Source organism: Dromiciops gliroides, chromosome 2 (genome assembly GCF_019393635.1).
Source record: "Dromiciops gliroides isolate mDroGli1 chromosome 2, mDroGli1.pri, whole genome shotgun sequence".
Taxonomy (NCBI): domain Eukaryota; kingdom Metazoa; phylum Chordata; class Mammalia; order Microbiotheria; family Microbiotheriidae; genus Dromiciops; species Dromiciops gliroides.
Genome location: NC_057862.1, coordinates 392,043,155 through 392,062,714, shown reverse-complemented (window position 1 = coordinate 392,062,714; position 19,560 = coordinate 392,043,155). Strand labels below are relative to the sequence as shown.

At 45.4% G+C, this 19,560-nt stretch overlaps 1 protein-coding gene across 9 annotated transcripts in view; it reads left to right on the top strand.

The window, feature by feature from the left end:
- Positions 1-13,963, top strand: part of CERCAM (cerebral endothelial cell adhesion molecule) — a 38,371-nt gene extending 24,408 nt beyond the window's left edge. For 8 of the 9 annotated variants that reach the window (XM_043990203.1, XM_043990202.1, XM_043990204.1 and 5 more), the window contains 12 exons: positions 968-1,078; positions 3,004-3,121; positions 3,383-3,517; positions 3,633-3,837; positions 4,402-4,521; positions 5,580-5,656; positions 6,143-6,249; positions 6,429-6,561; positions 10,317-10,444; positions 10,716-10,919; positions 11,084-11,342; positions 11,591-13,963. In XM_043990203.1, the coding sequence (XP_043846138.1) occupies positions 1,005-1,078; positions 3,004-3,121; positions 3,383-3,517; positions 3,633-3,837; positions 4,402-4,521; positions 5,580-5,656; positions 6,143-6,249; positions 6,429-6,561; positions 10,317-10,444; positions 10,716-10,919; positions 11,084-11,333 (1,551 nt within the window). In that variant the 5' untranslated portion in view covers positions 968-1,004 and the 3' untranslated portion in view covers positions 11,334-11,342; positions 11,591-13,963. The remainder of the gene's footprint in view (positions 1-967; positions 1,079-3,003; positions 3,122-3,382; positions 3,518-3,632; positions 3,838-4,401; positions 4,522-5,579; positions 5,657-6,142; positions 6,250-6,428; positions 6,562-10,316; positions 10,445-10,715; positions 10,920-11,083; positions 11,343-11,590) is intronic. The other variant, XM_043990198.1, reaches the window with a different exon arrangement.
- The last annotated feature ends 5,597 nt before the right edge of the window (positions 13,964-19,560 follow it).

Here is a 19,560-nt window from a genome sequence, read left to right as displayed (position 1 = left end):
CTTGTTTTGTTTTTTTGTTTTGTGGGGCAATGAGGGTTAAGTGACTTGCCCAGGGTCACAGCCAGTGTCAAAATGTCTGAGGCTGGATTTGAACTCCAGTGCTTTATCCACCGCGCCACCTAGCTGCCCCTGGAGGTACCTATTTCTATCTCTTCTTCATGGCAAAACTTGGGCATTATAATTTTACCAGCATTCAGTTCTGTTTGTTTTGTTCTTTTTATTTAGTTGTGTATATTGTTTTCCTAATTCTGCTTACATCACTTTGTGGCAATTTATACATAGCTTTTCTACAGCTAGGTGGCGTAATGGATAGTGTTGGCTCTGCAGTCAAGAGGACTTGAGTTCAAATCCAGCCTCATACACTTACCAGCTGTGTGACCTTGGACAAGTCACTTAACCCTGTCTGCCTCAGTTTCCTATCTGTAAAATGAACAAGAGAAGGAAGTGGTAAACTATTCCAGTATCTTTGCCCAGAAAAGCCCAAATAGGTCGTGGAGAGTTGGACACTACTAAACAACAATTATTTTATTTTATTTTATTTTTTTTAGTGAGGCAATTGGGGTTCAGTGACTTGCCCACACAGCTAGTAAGTGTTAAGTGTCTGAGGCTGGATTTGAACTCAGGTACTCCTGACTCCAGGGCCGGTGCTCTATCCACTGTGCCACCTAGCTGCCCCAACAATTATTTTCTTAACTAGGTGATAAGCCAAATTTTTTGAATGCTGCTGAAGGACTGAAAGTTTTGTCAGTACCCTGGGACAAAATGCCTGTACTCATGCCTTGGTTAGGGCTCTTCAGAGCTATCCTAACCTTGAGGATGGTTAGCACTCAGATGGAATAAAACTAGAAAGGTCTAGTACTGGATTTGGGATTCAGTCCCCAAATGAGTTCAGGTTGCTGTCTAGTCTCTCCCACTGAATCACAGATGACTTAATCTTGCCCGTTCTTCCTGATTGCTCTGACCACAGGTGTGCCACAGACCATAATGTGGACAATACGACAGAGATGCTTCAGGAGTGGTTGGCTGCTGTGGGCAAGGACTATGCTGAAGTGGTGTGGCGACCTGAAGGGGAGCCAAGGTGGGTAGGGCTGGGGATCCAGGGATTCAGTTCAAATTAATTGAATTCAAGGACTGCTCATTAAGCACCTACCCTTTGTATGTAAGCACCATGCTAGGCTAGGACTATAAAGACAAAAATGAAACTATTGCATCTGCCCTCAAGTAGCTTACATTTGACTAGGGGATCAAATAAGAAAAAGCAAAATAATTTAGAGCACTCACAACTGGAAAAATCAGGAAGGACCTATACCGAGAAGTCCATTGCCCAAACCCTACCGTGCACTTGTGGGTTGGGGCTGCCCTTGAACTGAGACACAAAGGAAGCTCAGGATTCTAAGAGGCAGAGGTGAGAAGGGAATGCATTCCAGTATGAAGAGCAAACAACCCGTGTGAAGATACAGAGACGGAATATTGAGTCTAAGGAAAATACCAAGTCAAGGGAATGGCTCTTGGGAGAATTTGGCTGAATGTAGCATGTGTGAAGGGAAATAATATGGAATGAATTTGGAAAGGTAAGGTGGAGCCAGGGGAAGGGGTGTAAGACAATGTCACTTGTAGTTCACAGGAAGAGCCCTCAGGCTCTTCCTGTTTCTAGCCTGCTCTGGGCTAGAGGCAGCTGTGGAAGCAGCTAGGCTTTAGGCTGGGCCAGCCCTAACAAAAATATAAGTTGAGAAGTTTAACATTGGCATTCCCAGCATTGGTTCTAGTTCTTTTTCTCACTCCATCTAGCTCATGTTAAAAAGTGTTTACTTACGTCAAGCTGTGGTCCACTAAGATCCCTGAGTCATTTCCCCTGGATTTTAGTTTACTTCTCATGAAGTTAGACATGATAACCTTTAAGTCTCTGTCTAGTTCTTATAATCTAAGTTTATATTATCAGAGCCTCGAGCTAGTACAGTGGATGGAACTCCTGGACTTGGAGTCTGTAGGACCTGAGGTCAAATCTGGCCTCAGACTTAGTAGCTGTGTGACCCTGAGCAAGTCATTTGACCCTCTTTGTCTCAGTCCTCATCTATAAAATGAGCTAGAGAGGGGGCGATTAGGTGGCTCAGTGGATAAAGCACCGGCCCTGGATTCAGGAGTACCTGAGTTCAAGTCTGGCCTCAGACACTTGACACTTACTAGCTGTGTGAACCTGGGCAAGTCACTTAACCCCCATTGCCCCACAAAAAAAGAAAAAGAAAGAAATAAAGAAAGAAAATGAGCTGGAGAAAGAAATGGCAAACCATTCAAGTATCTTTGCCAAAAAAAACCCAAAAACCCAAATGGGATCAACAACAACAAGCAATTGTTAAGGAGACAATAACATTGAGTATAATCTATTTAGCCCAGAAAGCAAGATGGTTTAGTGGTTAGTGGGCTGGATTTTTTTTTTTTTGCGGGGCAATGAGGGTTAAGTGACTTGCCCAGGGTCACACAGCTAGTTAAGTGTCAAGTGTCTGAAGCTGGATTTGAACTCAGGTCCTCCTGGATCCAAGGCCAGTGCTTTATCCACTGCGCCACCTAGCTGTCCCTAGTGGGCTGAATTTTAAGAGACTGGGGGACTGTGTGCCTTGCCTAACTTTTATCTTAGTGGGCCAGCTGCACAAGGCTTTTTCATATAGTAGGTACTGCTTGATGAATGAATGATCTCTCATCCTAACCCAAACCCAGTGCATGAAAAGGCATGACAGGCTCCAGTGAAATTTATTTATATTAAACTACTAATGATTGCTGTAGTCTCTTACAGGGGAATTTACATTTTAATAGAACTCAAAGTCTTAAACTAAAGGGATGACAACTTTCTTGCCCAAGGGCCATACAGTTGAGTAGTGGGAAAGTTAGAACTCCAAAATCCAGGTTTTTCAACTCCCTGGTCAGTCACCCCAAGGGGTGGTTGAGGCCCCTTCCCCAGAGACACTGGCCCAGTTTCTGATCTTTGGCCTGATCTGATCTTTGATCCAGGTTGTACCCAGATGAAGAGAGCCCCAAACAGTGGACCAAGGAACGCCACCAGTTCCTCATGGAGCTAAAACAAGAAGCCCTGGACTTTGCCCGAGCTTGGGGAGCGGACTATATCTTGGTAAGAGAGTCTCACACCATCCTTTATCCTGGCCATTGGCCTACAAAATTTCAGGGAGGCTCCTTAGTTCCACTGGGCCAGATCCCTGGATCCAATCACGATATCACTTCTCCACATCATACCAGAAACCCCCAGTCAGGCTTTGACTCTACTCTGGAGCAGGGAAACTTGTAGGGATACTCCTTGACTGACTCCTGCCAAGGACTGACCTGGGTCAGTGACACACTGGTCTGTGACCAAGCCTGTCTTGTTCACCCCCAGTTTGCAGACACTGACAACATCCTGACCAACAACCAAACCCTGAAGTTCCTGGTTGGGAAGGGTCTACCAGTGGTGGCACCTATGCTAGACTCACAGACTTACTACTCCAACTTCTGGTGTGGGATCACCCCGCAGGTGAGGTCCTCAATGGGAGCCTGATTTGGGGGTGGGGGGTGGGGGTGAGTGGAGAGCAAGGAGAGAATAGCCTAGCCACTCTCCGACAATCCTGGTCTCCTTTGCCCCACCTCAGGGCTATTACCGGCGTACATCAGATTACTTCCCTACCAAGAATCGACAGCGTCAGGGCTGTTTCCAAGTGCCCATGGTACATTCTACTTTTCTGTTGGCCCTTCGGGGCAAGGGAGTTGACCAACTGGCCTTCTATCCCCCACATCCCAACTATACGTGGCCCTTTGATGACATTATCGTCTTTGCCTATTCTTGCCAGGCTACAGGTGAGTGGTGTCAAGTCGGGCTGGGAATCGTGGAATGTTAGGTCTAGAAGGGAACCTAGAACCTAGAGTGTTAGAGCAGGAAGAGACCTTAGAACCAGGTGGGAGAGCTGGGAGGATCCTTAGAACATAGAATACAAGAGGTAGAAGGGACTTTATTTTTTAATTTTTTTGCGGGGCAATGAGGGTTAAGTGACTTGCCCAGGGTCACACAGCTAGTAAGTGTCAAGTGTCTGAGGCCGAATTTGAACTCAGGCCCTCCTGAATCCAGGGCCAGTGCTCTATCCACTGAGCTACCTAGCTGCCCCCTAGAAGGAACTTTAGGTCATATAAAATATTAGAGCATAGATTTCTAGAATAGTAGGGTCACAAAGGAGTTTGAGGTCTTCCCTAGGAGGCAAGCAGGTAAACCAGCCCAGGATGGGATTATGGGGAGGGGAGCTTACTGGAGAGGATGCCACTAGGGAGGAGACCCACCTAAAGGGTAGGCAGAGCTCTGGAAAGAACCGTCTTTGGTGCTTTGAGATCCTTTGATTCTCTTCTCTCTACTTTGCCTCACTCCTCCAGGTGTCTCAGTTCACATTTGCAACCAGCATCGTTTCGGGTATATGAATGTCCCAGTCAAATCACACCAAACACTGGAGGATGAGAAAGTCAACTTTGTCCATCTGATCTTGGAAGCCCTGGGTGAGTGAGTGCTGGGCCATGGCAGGTAGCGCCTTCTCTTCCCTAGGAAGCTTCAGTGACACACATAGCCTTGCTTTGCCTCTCCTTCCCCATCTCTGGCTTTTAGTTCTGGCCCTTTCTCGGTCTTCATATACTCTTTTATTTGGCAGGGCAATGAGGATTAAATGACTTGCCCAGGGTCACACAGCTAGTAAGTGTCAAGTGTCTGAGGGCAGATTTGAACTCAGGTCCTCCTGAATCCAGGGCCCGTGCCTTATCCACTGCGCCACCTAGCTGCCCTTGTCTCCATATCCTCTTGCCCTTGTTATAGGATCCAGCATTATAGGATAGTAGTGCAAGAGCTAGAAGAGATCTCAGGGGTCATCTTGTCTAAGCCTCCCCTTTTACAGATAAAGAAACTGAGGCTCAGAGAGGTTCCATTACTTGTCCATGGTACCTGGCCCTCCACTTGTAACTGTACTACAATACCTCAGACTTTCTAATACAGTGCCTCAGAACTCCAATGTCCTTTCATTCCAATAGCTCCAAAGCTCTGGGCCAAGAAGCCAATCAGTAGCCAAGCAAGTACCTAAAGCTGTCAGAGTTGGAAGAATCTTAGCGGTCCTCCATGCCAACCCCATCATTTTACAGTTAAGGGGAGTGAGACCCAGCCAGAGGAAGCAATGCTCCGAGAGCCACAAAGCTAACTTGATGGCAGAGCTAGAACCAGAGCCCAGACTCATTGTCTAGTCCTGAACTCTTTCTGCAATGGAAGATAAGAGTGGGTCCTCAGCTTTCTCTTGGACTCCTTCCTCCCTGTGTCTGAGTTTCTGTGGGTCCTAGATGAGGACTAATGTTTGAGTCCCTACTTTGCTTCTAACCTGCTGTGTGACATAAATCTGCTCACTTCCCCTACTATAAAATCAGAGGGTTGGATTACATGACCTCTAAGGAGCCTTCTAATTTTGATATCCTATGGTACGGGGAGGTTGGAAGAGAGGGGGTTAACGAGACAAAGAGCTAGAAGAAACTTGGCTAAATTCATGACCAGATTCTGGGGGTGGATCTTTCCATCACAGTGGATGGCCCTCCTATGCAGCCTTCAGCCCATGTGTTCCTGCCCCCGAAAAGGCCCAACAAGATGGGGTTTGATGAGGTATGTGTCCTATGGGTTCCAGGTCAGGGAGGGAGGGGCTTGGATGAATCTCCTTCCTTGAGCCTCTATTCTGCATTCCTGAGTATATTTGTAGACAGAAGATCAGATTGGATTTTGTAAGCTCCTCCAGGGTAGGGACTATCTTTTTGTTTGTTTGTTTGTTTGTGAGGCAATTGGGGTTAAGTGACTTGCCCAGGGTCACACAGCTAGTAAGTGCTAAGTGTCTGAGGTCGGATTTGAACTCAGGTACTCCTGAATCCAGGGCCGGTACTCTATCCACTGCGCCATCTAGCTGCCCCGGGACTATCTTTTGCCTCTTTTTGTCTCCTTGAACTCAGCACATAGTAGGCACTTAATAAATGTTTATTGATTGATTGATATTGAGGAAGAGAGATTGAAGATGTGAAAGAGAGAGAGAGAGAGAGAGAGAGAGAGAGAGAGAGAGGGAGATGATGATGATGATGCCCACTAGTTCTGTTTCCTAAGGTTTTTGTCATCAGCCTAGCCCGTCGGCCTGAACGCCGAGAACGGATGCTAAGCTCCCTGTGGGAGATGGAGATTGCTGGACGGGTACTAGAAGCTGTGGATGGCAGGTGAGGACCCTGGGGCCTGAGCTGGCCTGGCTGGTATCCAGAAAAAGGGCTGTAACTGACCTCTGAGTCAGTGATGAAAGGGGAATGGGGAAATCTGTTTCAGATGTGAGGACCCAGATGGGTGTCTGGGGAGGGTATGACTTGAAAACCAAATCAATCCCTTCCATATCTCCCTACAGTGCACTCAACAGCAGCACCATCAAAAGCCTGGGTGTGGACCTTCTACCCGGCTACTATGACCCCTACTCTGGCCGCACGCTGACCAAAGGAGAGGTGGGCTGCTTCCTCAGCCACTACTCCATCTGGGAGGAGGTGAGGATATAGGCCCTGGGGAAACCAAGTGTTCATTTCAACTTTGCAAATGTCGACTGCACGTGCAATGTCCTTTCTCTAGTCATAGGGAGAGCTTCTCCTCCACTACCTTTGACCTTTCTCAGCCTTCTCCAGGACCTTGCCCTACTAGCAGCTACATACCCCATCCTCTCTCACATCTTCAATCTGTTTCCCTCTCTGTCCACAGATATGCTCAGATTTCTTCAATTCCTCCAAAGCTATCCCTTGACTCTTCTGCTCTATCCAGTCACCATCCTGTTTCTCCTCTTCCCTTCTCTGCCACTTTTCAAAGAAGTAGTCTATGGATGTTACTGTGCCCTTTCTAACCAATCCAGGTCCATCCCTTGCAGTCTGGCTTCTGTCCTCAATTTTTTTTTCTCAAGGTAATGAGAGGTTAAGTGACTTGCCCAGGGTCACACAGCTAGTAAGTGTCAAGTGTCTGAGGTTGGATTTGAACTCAGGTCCTCCTGAATCCAGGGCCAGTGCTCTATCCACTTCGCCACCTAGCTACCCTACCCCTCTCTGTCCCCATTTCTTTACTGAAATGGTTCTCTCTGAGGTCACCAATAACTTGCTGGTCCCCAAATCTAATGGCTTCTTTTGCAGCCCCAAGCTCCTTCACTTCTTTTTAGTATAATTTACCACCTCTGGATTCTTTCTCCTCATCCACCTTCAGAGTCACCACATTCTCTTGGTCATTCTTCTCTAATTGTTTTTTTCTTTCTCCTTTGGAAAGTCTTCATTGGCTCCTCATTCTCTCCTGAGCCTTTTAAAGCATTTCCTCCTCCCAACAATTCCTCTTTGCTCTATTGATGCCTTCTCCTTTGCCGATACAATTTGTTCCTAGTTTCAGCTATGCAGAGGACTCTCAAACCTCTATTGTCAGTACTGACCTTCTTTCTGAGCTTCAGACCTACATTTCCAGCCACCTGCTGAATTCTTTCACTTGGATGTCCCACCAGCAACTCAAAGCCAAGATGTCTAAAACCATGTTCACTGCCTTTTTCTTTAACCTTGCTCCTACTCTGGAGTTGTGGCCCCACCATTACCAGTCTCCTGTGTTTGTTTTTTTCTTTTTCTTTTTCTTGGTGAGGCAATTGGGGTTAAGTGACTTGCCCAGGGTCACACAGCTAGTAAATGTCAAGTGTCTGAGGCCAGATTTGAATTCAGGTCCTCCTGAATCCAGGGCTGGTACTCTATCCACTGTGCCACCCAGCTGCCCCAGTCTCCTGTGTTTGTAGGCTTGCAGTTATCCTTGGCTTTCTCCTTCCCCTCCCCTCTCCTATCCATTCTCTTATCAAGTCTTGTCAATTCTGCCTCCATGCTGTTGTTATTGAGCCATTTCAGTCATGTCCAATTCTTGGTGACCCCATTTGGGGTTTTCTAGGCAAAGACGTTGGAGTGATTTGCCATGTCCTTCTCTAGCTCATTTTACAGATGAGGAACTGAGACAAACAGGGTCAGGTGTCTTGCCCAGGATCACACAGCTAGTAAGTGTCTGAGGCCAGATTTGAACTGACTCTAGGCCTGACACTCTATCCACTGAGCTTTCTAGCTGTGCCTTATCTTCCTTGATGGATGAATTAATTCCCTACAAACGATGGATGGTCCAGGAAATGTACTGAGGTTTTAAATACTACCAAATATTTCAAATTTTATAACATAAAACTTATAAACTAGGACACAAAACAACTTACAAATCACAACACGCAAGATTATTCATTCACCTGCTTTTCCTGGAGAAGATCTGACTATCATGAATAGGGAGAGAGTCAGTCCACAACCACAGCTCCCCTAATAGAAAGCTCTCCCCTTGTGGATAAATTTTTCTGCTTGGGCCCTATAAAATAGGAGGGAGATTTCTTTTGTTGTTTTTATTTGTTTTTTTTTTGGGGGGGCAGGGTAATGAGGGTTCAGTGACTTGCCCAGGGTTACACAGCTAGTAAGTGTCAAGTGTCTGAGGTAGGATTTGAACTCAGGTCCTCCTGAATCCAGGGCCAGTGCTTTATACACTGTAGCACCTAGCTTTCCTGAGGAGGGAGATTTCTAATAAGGGTCTGGGATGTGGCATTCTTATATCATATCCCACTACTTCCACCAACTGTCATGGGAGAAATTTAACCAATAAATAAAAAGTGGCCATTTTCCAAGTATAATTTATTAATAGGGCATGCCACCTTTTAATAAAAGGACAGGTCGATGGCATGCCTCCATTGGGCTGAAGACTGTCTCTATAACATCTGCTAAATCTGTCCTTTCCTCTTGTTGCCACCGATGCCACCATAGTACACCTAGCTAGACTATGATAGTAATATCCTAACAGGTCTTGCTGCTTCACCACCCCATCCCTCCATTCTTCCATCTTCATACTACTTCCAAAGAATCTTTGCTGTTTCTCTATTCCCTACCAAGGACAGTTCAGACTTGTATGGCATTCCAGGCCCGCCACAATCTAATACTAGCCACCCTACCTTGCCAGGCTCTCCTCATATTACTCCTTATTCCCTTCAAGCAGAGACACTCCCCAGCCAAGCCAGATCACTCTTGGTCTCTCAGACAAATCCTGTGCTTTGTCACCTCCATCTCTGCTCAGGCTCTTCCTCCTGCAACAAAGTCTCTTCTAGCTCAAAATCCTCTTATCCTATGAGCCTGTGGATGCTTTCCTTCTTTGCCAGCCTTTAAAATCCAACTCAGATGGTGCCTCCTTCACAAAGTTTGCTCTGAACCTTTTTGGAATACATATTATAGAAAATCATACATGTTTATGGTCCTCTATTGTGAGTCAAGCAACAAGCATTTATTAAGTTCTCTCTGTGTGCCAGGCATTGTGCTAGTCTTTCTGGAGAGAGAGGAGAGGAGTGGAGTGGAGTGGAGTGGAGTGAAGTGGAGAGGAGAGGAGAGGAGAGGAGAGGAGAGGAGAGGAGAGGAGAGGAGAGGAGAGGAGAGGAGAGGAGAGGAGAGGAGAGGAGAGGAGAGGAGAGGAGAGGAGAGGAGAGGAGAGGAGAGGAGAGAATATAAATCCCTACCTTTGAGGAGCTAATATTTTGTTGGAGGACTATAGGTGTCCCATGAGTCTTAAAGCTACACTAAGACTTTTGGGACACTGTGTCCCAACAGTTTTATTAGGGTAGGAACCTGACTTACCCAAACTTTGTACTTCCTGGCACAGGGCTCTGCATATAATAGGTGCTTAAGAAATGTTTGTATGTGAAGCACCCTTGGGACATACTAACAGAAAACTACTTGGTGCCCTGTTTCCCCAGAGGAGGATGGTACAAAAAAGACTAAGATGGGGTAGGGGAGATAAGAAATGGACAAACTAGGTAGAATGTACTAAGTTTATGAGAAGTAGGAGTAAAGTGCTTTAAAGTTTCAGAGAAGAAAGAGATCAGGGAAGACTTCTTGTATGAGGTGGCATTTGAATTATTAGTCTGTTGGAGGTTCCTGAGTAGGGGAGCCATGATATCATCTACCAGCCTTTTTTTTTTTTTTTTTTTAGTGAGGCAATTGGGGTTAAGTGACTTGCCCAGGGTCACACAGCTAGTAAGTGTTAAGTGTCTGAGGTCAGGTACTCCTGACTCCAGGGCCAGTGCTCTATCCACTGCGCCACCTAGCTGCCCCCGAGAGCCATGATATCATGAAGGCGGTACTTTTAGGGGAGTGAAGTTAGAGGTGATGAGCATGGGGGATCCTCAGGTTCTGAGGGTGGAGTCCCTCCTTCCCTGTGCATACAGATGGTCACTCGGGGCCTGGAACGGGTCATGGTGTTTGAGGACGATGTGCGCTTCGAGGCCAGCTTCAGGCAGCGGCTGGAGCGGCTGATGGAGGAGGTGTCTCAGGAGCAGCTGCATTGGGAGCTGATGTAAATTATGGGGCTGGGGGTGAGGTGAGGTGGGAAGGGGCAGCACCCTCAGGACCTCTGCTGGCAGAAAACTGCATGGGCTGAGTTGGAACGAGTCCCTTTAACTAGTCAGGCCCTCTCCTTTCCAGGCGGCTCTCTGAGCTTGCGCTGGACAGAGCTGGGAAGACTTAGCTGGCGTGGGGAGGTGATGCGGCGGGGGGGGGGGGGGGGGGGGGGGGGGGCACGACGGACTCTGTAATTCTCTGGGTTTCTCTCGCTCCCACTCCTCTAGTTATCTAGGGCGCAAGCAAGTTACCTGGGAGGAGGAGCCAGCTGTAGAAGGAGTGCGCCACCTTGTGGTGGCCAACTATTCCTACTGGACTTTGGCCTACACTCTGTCCCTAAGCGGGGCTCGTAAGCTGCTGGAGGCCCAGCCTCTGGGCAGGATGCTGCCTGTGGATGAGTTCCTGCCCATCATGTATGACCGGCACCCAAAGTGAGGCTCAGGCTCAGGGGCGGGGGTGGAAATGGGGCTAATACGCTTTGCCCTAGGGCTCCTCAAGCTCTGCTCTGTTGGCATTTTCCTCCTGGGTTCAGACCCAGGCTTCAGAAGGGAAGCCTCACATCGAGCTTCCTTGCTGCCTCTTCCCTTCCCTGCAGTGAAGACTACAAGAAGCACTTCTCTCCCCGGGACCTACGAGCCTTTGCTGTGAGGCCGCTGCTCGCTTTCCCCACCCACTATGCAGGGGATGCTCAGTGGCTGAGCGACACAGAGACATCCACCATCTGGGATGATGACACTCGGGCCACTGGGTGGAGCGGCTCTCGAAAGACCCTGAGGGACCCGAGGCTGGACAGGGTGGGCAGCAGCGGACACAGCTTCCATTCCACTTCTCACGATGAGCTCTAGTGCTGAGGGGTAAGCAAGCACTGACTGGGAAGAGGGAGGAAGGGAGGAGGAGAACTGGTTCTGTATCCAAGATCCTCCTGCCTTCTAGGGCATCAAAGTTTTATATATGGGCCTTTACTTGTCTTTGTTTCACTTTTCCTGTCTATTTTTTTTTCTGTTTCTATGTCTGTCTCTCTATGTTTCTGTATTTCTCTCTCTCTCTCTCTCTCTCTTTTTTTCTTTTGGTTTCTCCTCCCTCTCTCCCTCCCATCTCTCAGGGTTTGTCTATGGATCAATGAATGAGCCTCCACAAGCAGAGGAGACACAAGCATCTCCAGCCAGGAGCCAGGAGGAGCTGGAAGAAACTGGGGGTTCCCTAGGTCCAGTGGAGAGATTGCTGCTGTTCATTTTGGTGTTTCCTTTTTTGAGTCAAAATCAGGGCTGTTACCACTGTGATTCCCCATCCCTCTTCCCCAAAGCAACAGCAAACCATTCTCCCTCTCCCCAAAGGTGCTAAGGCAAGGGAACTACTAGCCAGTTGGTGGCTCATTTTTCACTGAGGGTAGGCAGGAACCGAGGCCCCAAGAATCTCTCTTTCAAGGTCACAGACACATTACTTTCGTCTCAATGCTCTAGTATCTCCCCAATGGTATATGCATATGGAAGGACAGGGGAGACCCTGGACTTCTTAGCTGATCTGCTAGAACCTAGAGCTGTCCGCTTTACCCCTCTCACCTTACCTCCAGCCTGTATCCTTCTTCCCCTGAAGTTAGGGCTGAGGAAATGGATTTGGAAATCTCCCACAGGCTGAGGGGGAGAATACAGAAGAAACAAGGATTGGGAATCTGGGGTTGGCAACTGGGCTCCCCATCACCACTAGGCAGCAAGATGAAACACTCACTGATTCCATAGCTCCGGATCAGGAGGTTATTAGCAGTAGCAAAACTGAATGACTTCTTTGCAGCTATCTGATGATACCAACAAACGGCCTGGGAAACCCTCTCCACCCCCTTTCTTTAGCTCTTTCTGGAGGCTGTTGCTGACACAGGATGAGTTAGGTGTTTAGAGGACCAATCCCAGGAAGATAGAGCAGGATCCAGCCCAGAACTGGTGCCTTGCGATAAATAAATGGTTTGCACTTAAACTTTGCCCTTGCCTCATCACATGTAAATCTGATCTTTGATTCTAAAGGAAGAGTAATAGTGGTTAACTGTTTAACAGATGAGAAAATCAAGGCCTAGTGAAGTCATGGACACTCAAGAGTTGGTAGCAAAGCTAGAACTAGAACCCAGGTGCCCTGAACCTCTGCCCTAGGCCCTTTCCATATATCAAGCTATAGCCACTTGTGCAGACTAGCCTAGATTAGGTATGGCCCAAGATAAGCCAGTGCTTGCCCTTGGGGAAGTTACAGACTAAAGCAGTGTGGGGATTTCATTGCACCAGCCCAGAAACTCCCTGGTCAGCCATCCTCCCAACAAACAATGGCTTTTTTTAAAGTTGGGGAAGGGGGGCAGCTAGGTGGCGCAGTGCATAAAGCACTGGCCCTGGATTCAGGAGGACCTGAGTTCAAATGTGGCCTCAGACACTTGACATTTACTAGCTGTGTGACCCTTGGCAAGTCACTTAACCCCCTTTGCCTTGCCAAAAACAAAACAAAACAAAAAAAAGTTGGGGAAGCATCATTTGCTCATTTGGCCAAGGAGAGAGAAGGAGGCAAGGGGTGGTCTCTGGCACCATCTAGTGGTGCTAGGTGTGTATGACACTTGCCCCTGAAAGGCAAGAGAATTTTGGGATGCTACTGAAGCCAGAAGGTACCTTGGAGGCCACTAGTACCAGACCCTAGTTTTACAGAGAGAGGAAAACTGAGGAAGAGAAAGCAAGACATTTGCCCAATGTCATACATCAAGGTAGTAGCAGGGTGGAACACAGTAACTTTTTTTGCTAATCCAGAAATAAGCATCATGACCACTCCAACCTAAACCCCAAATCCTCTCTGAATACTGGTTGTGTGACTAAGGAGGCCGGGAAGCTCTCCTGCCCTGATTTGTCCAGCTCTGTGGAAAAGGAGAGAAGTGGGGCATCCAGCACTGAGACCATGGTTATTTGCCCATAAGAGCTCCCTCAGAGACAAATGGGGAGGGAGTTGCTGTGCATGACTCCTCCTCCCATCACCTGCAAGATTCAAGCTCGGTCACACGGGGTATGAGAGACCTTCTATCCTATAGTACGTCATATGTTGCTCTGTGGTTTAGGGGTATGGGAAAGGGCAGGTTGAGTCAGTGACCAGCCAGGTTCCAGGGAGAAATGCTCCCTTATCCCAGGACCAGTAACTGATTCTCATGGAAATCTGCATAAGACCTGCCTAGAGCATCACATATACCCAACCTTTAGAACTCTTTCCTCCCTTGCATCCCTCCAAGGGTCAAAACCCTTGGTGGGGAACTCTGGGGTGCAATTCTGCCTTTTGAAAGGGTAACTAAGGTCACATTACTGTAGTTAAGGGATCAAAACTTGCTGCCATTCTGTGGGAATATTCAATATTGCAGCCTAGAGGTAGGTAAGAGTCATATTCTCTTTATTTTTATTTTTTGGGGGGTGCAATGAGGGTTAAGTGACTTGCCCAGGGTCACACAGCTAGTAAGTGTCAAGTATCTGAGGCCAGATATGAACTCAGGTCCTCCTGAATCTAGTGCTGGTACTTTATCCACTGTGCCACCTAGCTGCCCCCCATATTCTCTTTAAAATTATATATATAGATATGTGTATACATATCTATATATATCTATACACATGTGTATACAGATATGTATATATACACACAAACTCAGATACCAGAAAAGAGCATTTCTGTATACATATCAGAAGACAAAAAGCGGATGATAATAAAACTGTAACTATCCATTTTGTAGCACTTTAATTTTTTTAAAAGTATATAATAATTTCATGTCACTTTCAAAACAGTCCTTCTTTCCTGTGCTTCCTTTTGGACTTCCTTCTATGAATTTTTTAAAGTAATAAACATTTTTATTTATGGTTTTGAGTTCCAATTTTTTTCCCTCCCTCCCCTCCCCTCTCCCCGAGGTAGTAAGCAATCAAATACCTTCTATGCATTAAAAAAAATTTCAATGGCCCCCTTTCTTTGCATTATTATTGCCCCCCCCCATTAAAAGAGAGGAAAGAAAAACTTGTAATAAATAAGCATAATTAAACAACACAAATGCCCATATTAACAATGTCTAAGAATATATGTCTCATTTTGTGTCTTGAGTCTATCACCTCTCTGTCAAGTAAGCAATATGCTCTATTATTGGTCCTCCGGAATCATGATGGAGGGTAATTGGGTTTTTTAATTGGGTTTTTTTGTGTTTCTTTTTTCTTTTTGGGGAGGCAATTGGGGTTAAGTGACTTGCCCAGGGTCACACAACTAGTAAGTGTCAAGTGTCTGAGGCCGAATTTGAACCCAGGTACTCCTGACTCCAGGGCCCGTGCTTTATCCACTGCACCACCTAGTTGCCCCTGGTAATTGTGTTTTAAAAGTCTTTCAAAGTTGTTTCTCTTTGCAGTTTGGTTGTTTTTTTTTCACAAGTAGAGGAGCATAGAAGAAATAACCTGTAAGATTTATGGATGGAGAAGAATTACAGCCCAAACAAGAGATAGAGAGATTTGTAAGAGGTAAAAGAAACAATTTTGATTACAAAAAATTAAAAAGTTTTGGGGCAGCTAGGTGGCACAGTGGATAGAGCACCGGCCCTGGAGTCAGGAGTATCTGAGTTCAAATTTGACCTCAGACACTTAACACTTACTAGCTGTGTGACCCTGGGCAAGTCACTTAACCCCAATTGCCTCACTAAAAAAAAAAAATTAAAAAGTTTTAAGTTTAACAATTGTTAATTTAATTATTGTAATTTAACAATTGTTCTTGTTTAGCAAACAAAACCAATGCAACTAAAGTGAAAAGAGAAACGGGAAATTGGGGGTGAAAGTGCAATTTGCAGCAAGTTTCTCTGATAAGTTTTTTTCAGGGCAATGAGGGTTAAGTGACTTGCCCCCAGGAGTCATTGATTTCTGTTTAGTATTTTAAAATGTTCACAGTCTATTACCTGGCTAAAATTTTCCAAGTTACTTATTCTCCTTTCAATTATTTCTTCCAGAGCCTTTATTTCATTTATAATCTTTTGCTTTATTTGTTTTTAGGTATTTATATAATACTTGGGGAAAGTCCTTAGTCACCTCTTGTGGTTGTTACATAGTTATTCCCTCCTTATTTGGGGTATCTTTAGATCTACAATAATTTTTAATTATACTGATTGGTATTTTTTAATTTGCTTATCTCTCCAGCTACATAATTCCTTAGTTTAGGTTTTGTACTAACTAGGACCAGGCTCTATGCTCTGCCACACTTTTGGATCAGATTATCTGCTCTGTTTAGTCTTGTCTGTTAGGCCCCTCTTCACCTCAGATTCAGAACACTGGACCTTTTTTTTTGCAGAAAAATGGGGGTTAAGTGACTTGCCCAGGGTCACACAACAAGTAAGTGTCAAGTGTCTAAGGCCAGATTTGAACTCAGGTCCTTCTGAATCCAGGGCCAGTGCTTCATCCACACTGTGCCACTTAGCTACCCCCTATTTATTTATTTTTTACTGGGAACTTCTGCACCAAATTCTCCTAATAGTATTTCCTTTCAATGGACCATGAGACAACTGAGCAAGTAACAGGCTATCCTTCTGTGGTTTCTGCTTTCCTGTTCCCAGAATGCATCAGAGCAAAAGCTGGTGCTTAGCTACTGCTTCATGGCCAACTCCAGTTATTGTATTCCTTTGAAGGTTGAATTGGACCAGAGAGAAAGCACTGTCTTGTTGTATGGCCACAACTCATCTTGTTCCTTGTCTGGGAAGCTAACACTTGTGTGATCTAACCCAGCACTGCTCCTTTGTGGCCACAGTTCAAATTCTGCAGCCGTGCTGGTCCAAAGGGCCAGGGTTGGTTATCTCATGTCTCAGTTGATTATGAAAATTCTTAGAATTCTTGTGCAAGTTGGGGGCAGCTAGGTTGCTCAATGGATAGAGCACCGGCCCTGGATCCAGAAAGACCTGAGTTCAAATCCGGCCTCGGACCCTTGACACTTGCTAGCTGTGTGACCCTGGGCAAGTCACTTAACCCCCATTGCCTTACAAAAAAAAAAGAATTCTTGTGCAAGTCCATCCAGAGTCCAGTCTGCCTGTCTCTAGACGAACAGGCAACTTTAATTGATTCTCAAGCCTAAGGTTACATCTTCCAGGAACCTCTGGATCAATGCTTTTTGAAGAATTGTTGTATTGGTGAATTCTTGTAGTTCTCTTTTAGGCCATGGCAGCATCCAGTGAGAACTTCCCAAAGTTGTACTTTACCAACTTGTTGACAAAGTTTATACTCTTTTTTTTTTTTTTGGTGAGGCAATTGGGGTTAAGTGACTTGCCCAGGGTCACACAGCTAGTAAGTGTTACGTGTCTGAGGCCAGATTTGAACTCAGGTCCTCCTGAATCCAGGGCTGGTGCTCTATCCACTGTGCACCCAGCTGCCCCCAGTTTATACTCTTTTTATGGAAGGTCCTATTATGGCAACTCTGGTTAATCAGCTGAACTAATGCATAGTTTTATGCCCTGGAGTATCAAGGGAAAATAAAAATACAGGGCGGGGGGGGGGGGTGTAAATCCCTCTATTGACCAAAAGTAATTTCTACCTCCCCCTTTGCTATTAGTATAATTACAGAAGCCCAGAATATAATCACTATATAGAGGAGAGTTCCCTCCACATCTCAATGTCTGTCTCATCATCATACTTCAAACATCAACCCACTCTTTCCAAGGCTGCTGTGTACATTTGTGGAAGACTGGGACCCAGGTTTTGACGTGAATATTCTTATTATACTATCTTATTAAATGCCTTTGATAAAAGCCAATTAAATCTACTTTCTGATTGTTAATGGGAAGTGGATGAGTGGGGGCTCATGAGTTAGAGTAGGAGGAATAACCCAAAGATTACCTTTAGGACCCTAGGTAGCAACCATCCTCTGGGAACCCAAACTATGAGTTAGAGTACAGGTTGATGCAATGTCTCAGAGGTAGTATTACAGTTATAAACACAGCAACAGTGGAGTGTTTGTGATAAATTGAATACCACAAACAACTTTACCCAATACAATCCACCCCTTGCTTAGCACATCAAGCACAATACATTGTGGGGGGGCAGGGCAATGGGGGTTGACTTGCCCAAGGTCACACAGCTAGTAAGTGTCAAGTGTCTGAGGCTGGATTTGAACTCAGGTTTTCCTGAATCCAGGGCTGGTACTTTATCCACTGTACCACTGAGCTGCCCCCTAATGCAATACATCTTAAAAGAAAATAATAAGAAATCACATATATTGTGTAGCAATTCCAATCAACCTTTGATATTGTAGACATCATAAATTTGACTTTCACACAACAGTTAATTAGTGTGGGTATGGATATTCTTCATTTTCTCCCTTTTCTTTGACATCATTGTTCTTAGGCATCATGGGTATCTATAATAACACTTGGGCAGTCTTACCTCCCCTTTGCCTGCATCTTCTACAAGAGTACCTACAAAGTATTCCAATTATACAACACACAATGCCAACACTGTTGACACCTCCCTCTTAACTTTACCAGTGTAACAAGCATCTCATCTCTATTGGGAGATGAGGGACCTATCCACAGGGGAAATTGATTTGTGAATTATGGAGTGGTGCTCAAGGGCACACAGGCTTCGAGTTCCCTATTTTCTCTTCCTTTGCTCTTGAGAGAGACTTCCCATGAGCTATTCTGAGTTCTGGAAGCAAAGATAACTTCCATAGTTAGACAGAGGCTACCCTTCCACCAGGCAAGAGAGAGGAAGCAACATTGGAAGTCAGACTCCTAATTTGCCAACTACCTTGGCCCACACTTGTATTACTAATGTCTGGGACCAGCACTGGTATGGTTGAGATGACTGTGGGTGGCAGCAATGACCAAGTTTGACTCATACAGCTGAAAATAATGCTGTTTTCAACCAGGAAACAATCAGGCTGGGAGCAGATGTAAGAACTGTAGGGAGAGGAGGCTCCAGGTGCCAGACTGGTAGCTATCTTAAAGCCTTAGAAACAGCTAACCCACAGGCAGGGACACAAACTCCCAACCCTTATTTTTTTTCCATGCTCTGTGGGGGCTTTGGATCCTTTTTCTATCATTCCAAAGAATGGCAGAGAGCTCTGGGTGGGAGGGGGAATCCTTAATAATTTTCTTTTTCTTTTCACTTTGCAGAATAAACTATGTGGCTACAGTCTGTTGATTGCTTGTGTTTTGCTTGTGTAAGGAGCTGTTTGATAGAAAGAAGAAAATGGATTTTCAGGATGGGAACAGAGCCAAACATTTTCCTATTTTACAAGAGCTAATAATAGCTATTACTGTAATATAAAATTATGTCATTAGATAGTTAATACACAATAGCTAATAATAGCTATTAAAAAATAAAAGCTAGCATTTGTATAGTGCTTACTATATGCCAGGCACTGTGCTAAGCGCCTTACAATTATCTCATTTGATTTCATATTTTCAAAAATAATTCTGAGCAATATTTCATCATCCTCTGGTCTAAATCCAAAACACAAGTAGTGTGTTTTTACTTGCCCAGAACAATGTGACTTGGCTGAATGAAAGGCTTTATTTAACATATGTGTTCCAGAGAGACGCTGATGAGACCACTAGTGGTTTGAGTAAAGCACCATCTGGTGGACAACTCAAACATTACACTACATTGTGGCGTAAACTAGTATAGCGTATATATGTCCTCTCTCTGTACACATAAGGAATAATGATGATGGCTAGCATTTACATAGCACTTTAAGGTGCTATGCTAAGGTAAGTCACTTTACAAATATTATTTAATTTGATCCTCATAACAATCCTGGGCAGTGTTATTATTATCTCCATTTTTTATAGATATGGAAACTGAAGCCGATAGAGGTTAAATGATTTCCCCAAGGTCACACAGTGCTGGGGCTGAACTCAGGTCTTTCCAACTCCAGGTCCAGTGTTCTGCCCATTGTACCATCTACCTGCTTGGCAATGCATGAGCTTATGTGAGCTGCTTTAGTTGCCCTTGTTGTTGTTTATCCTTAGTTCTCAAAGAGGACCATGATATCGGGGTGATATCATGACTTGTAGTGAATTGGATTTAAGTGAGGGAAGCCTGTGCAAAGTCACCAACCTCA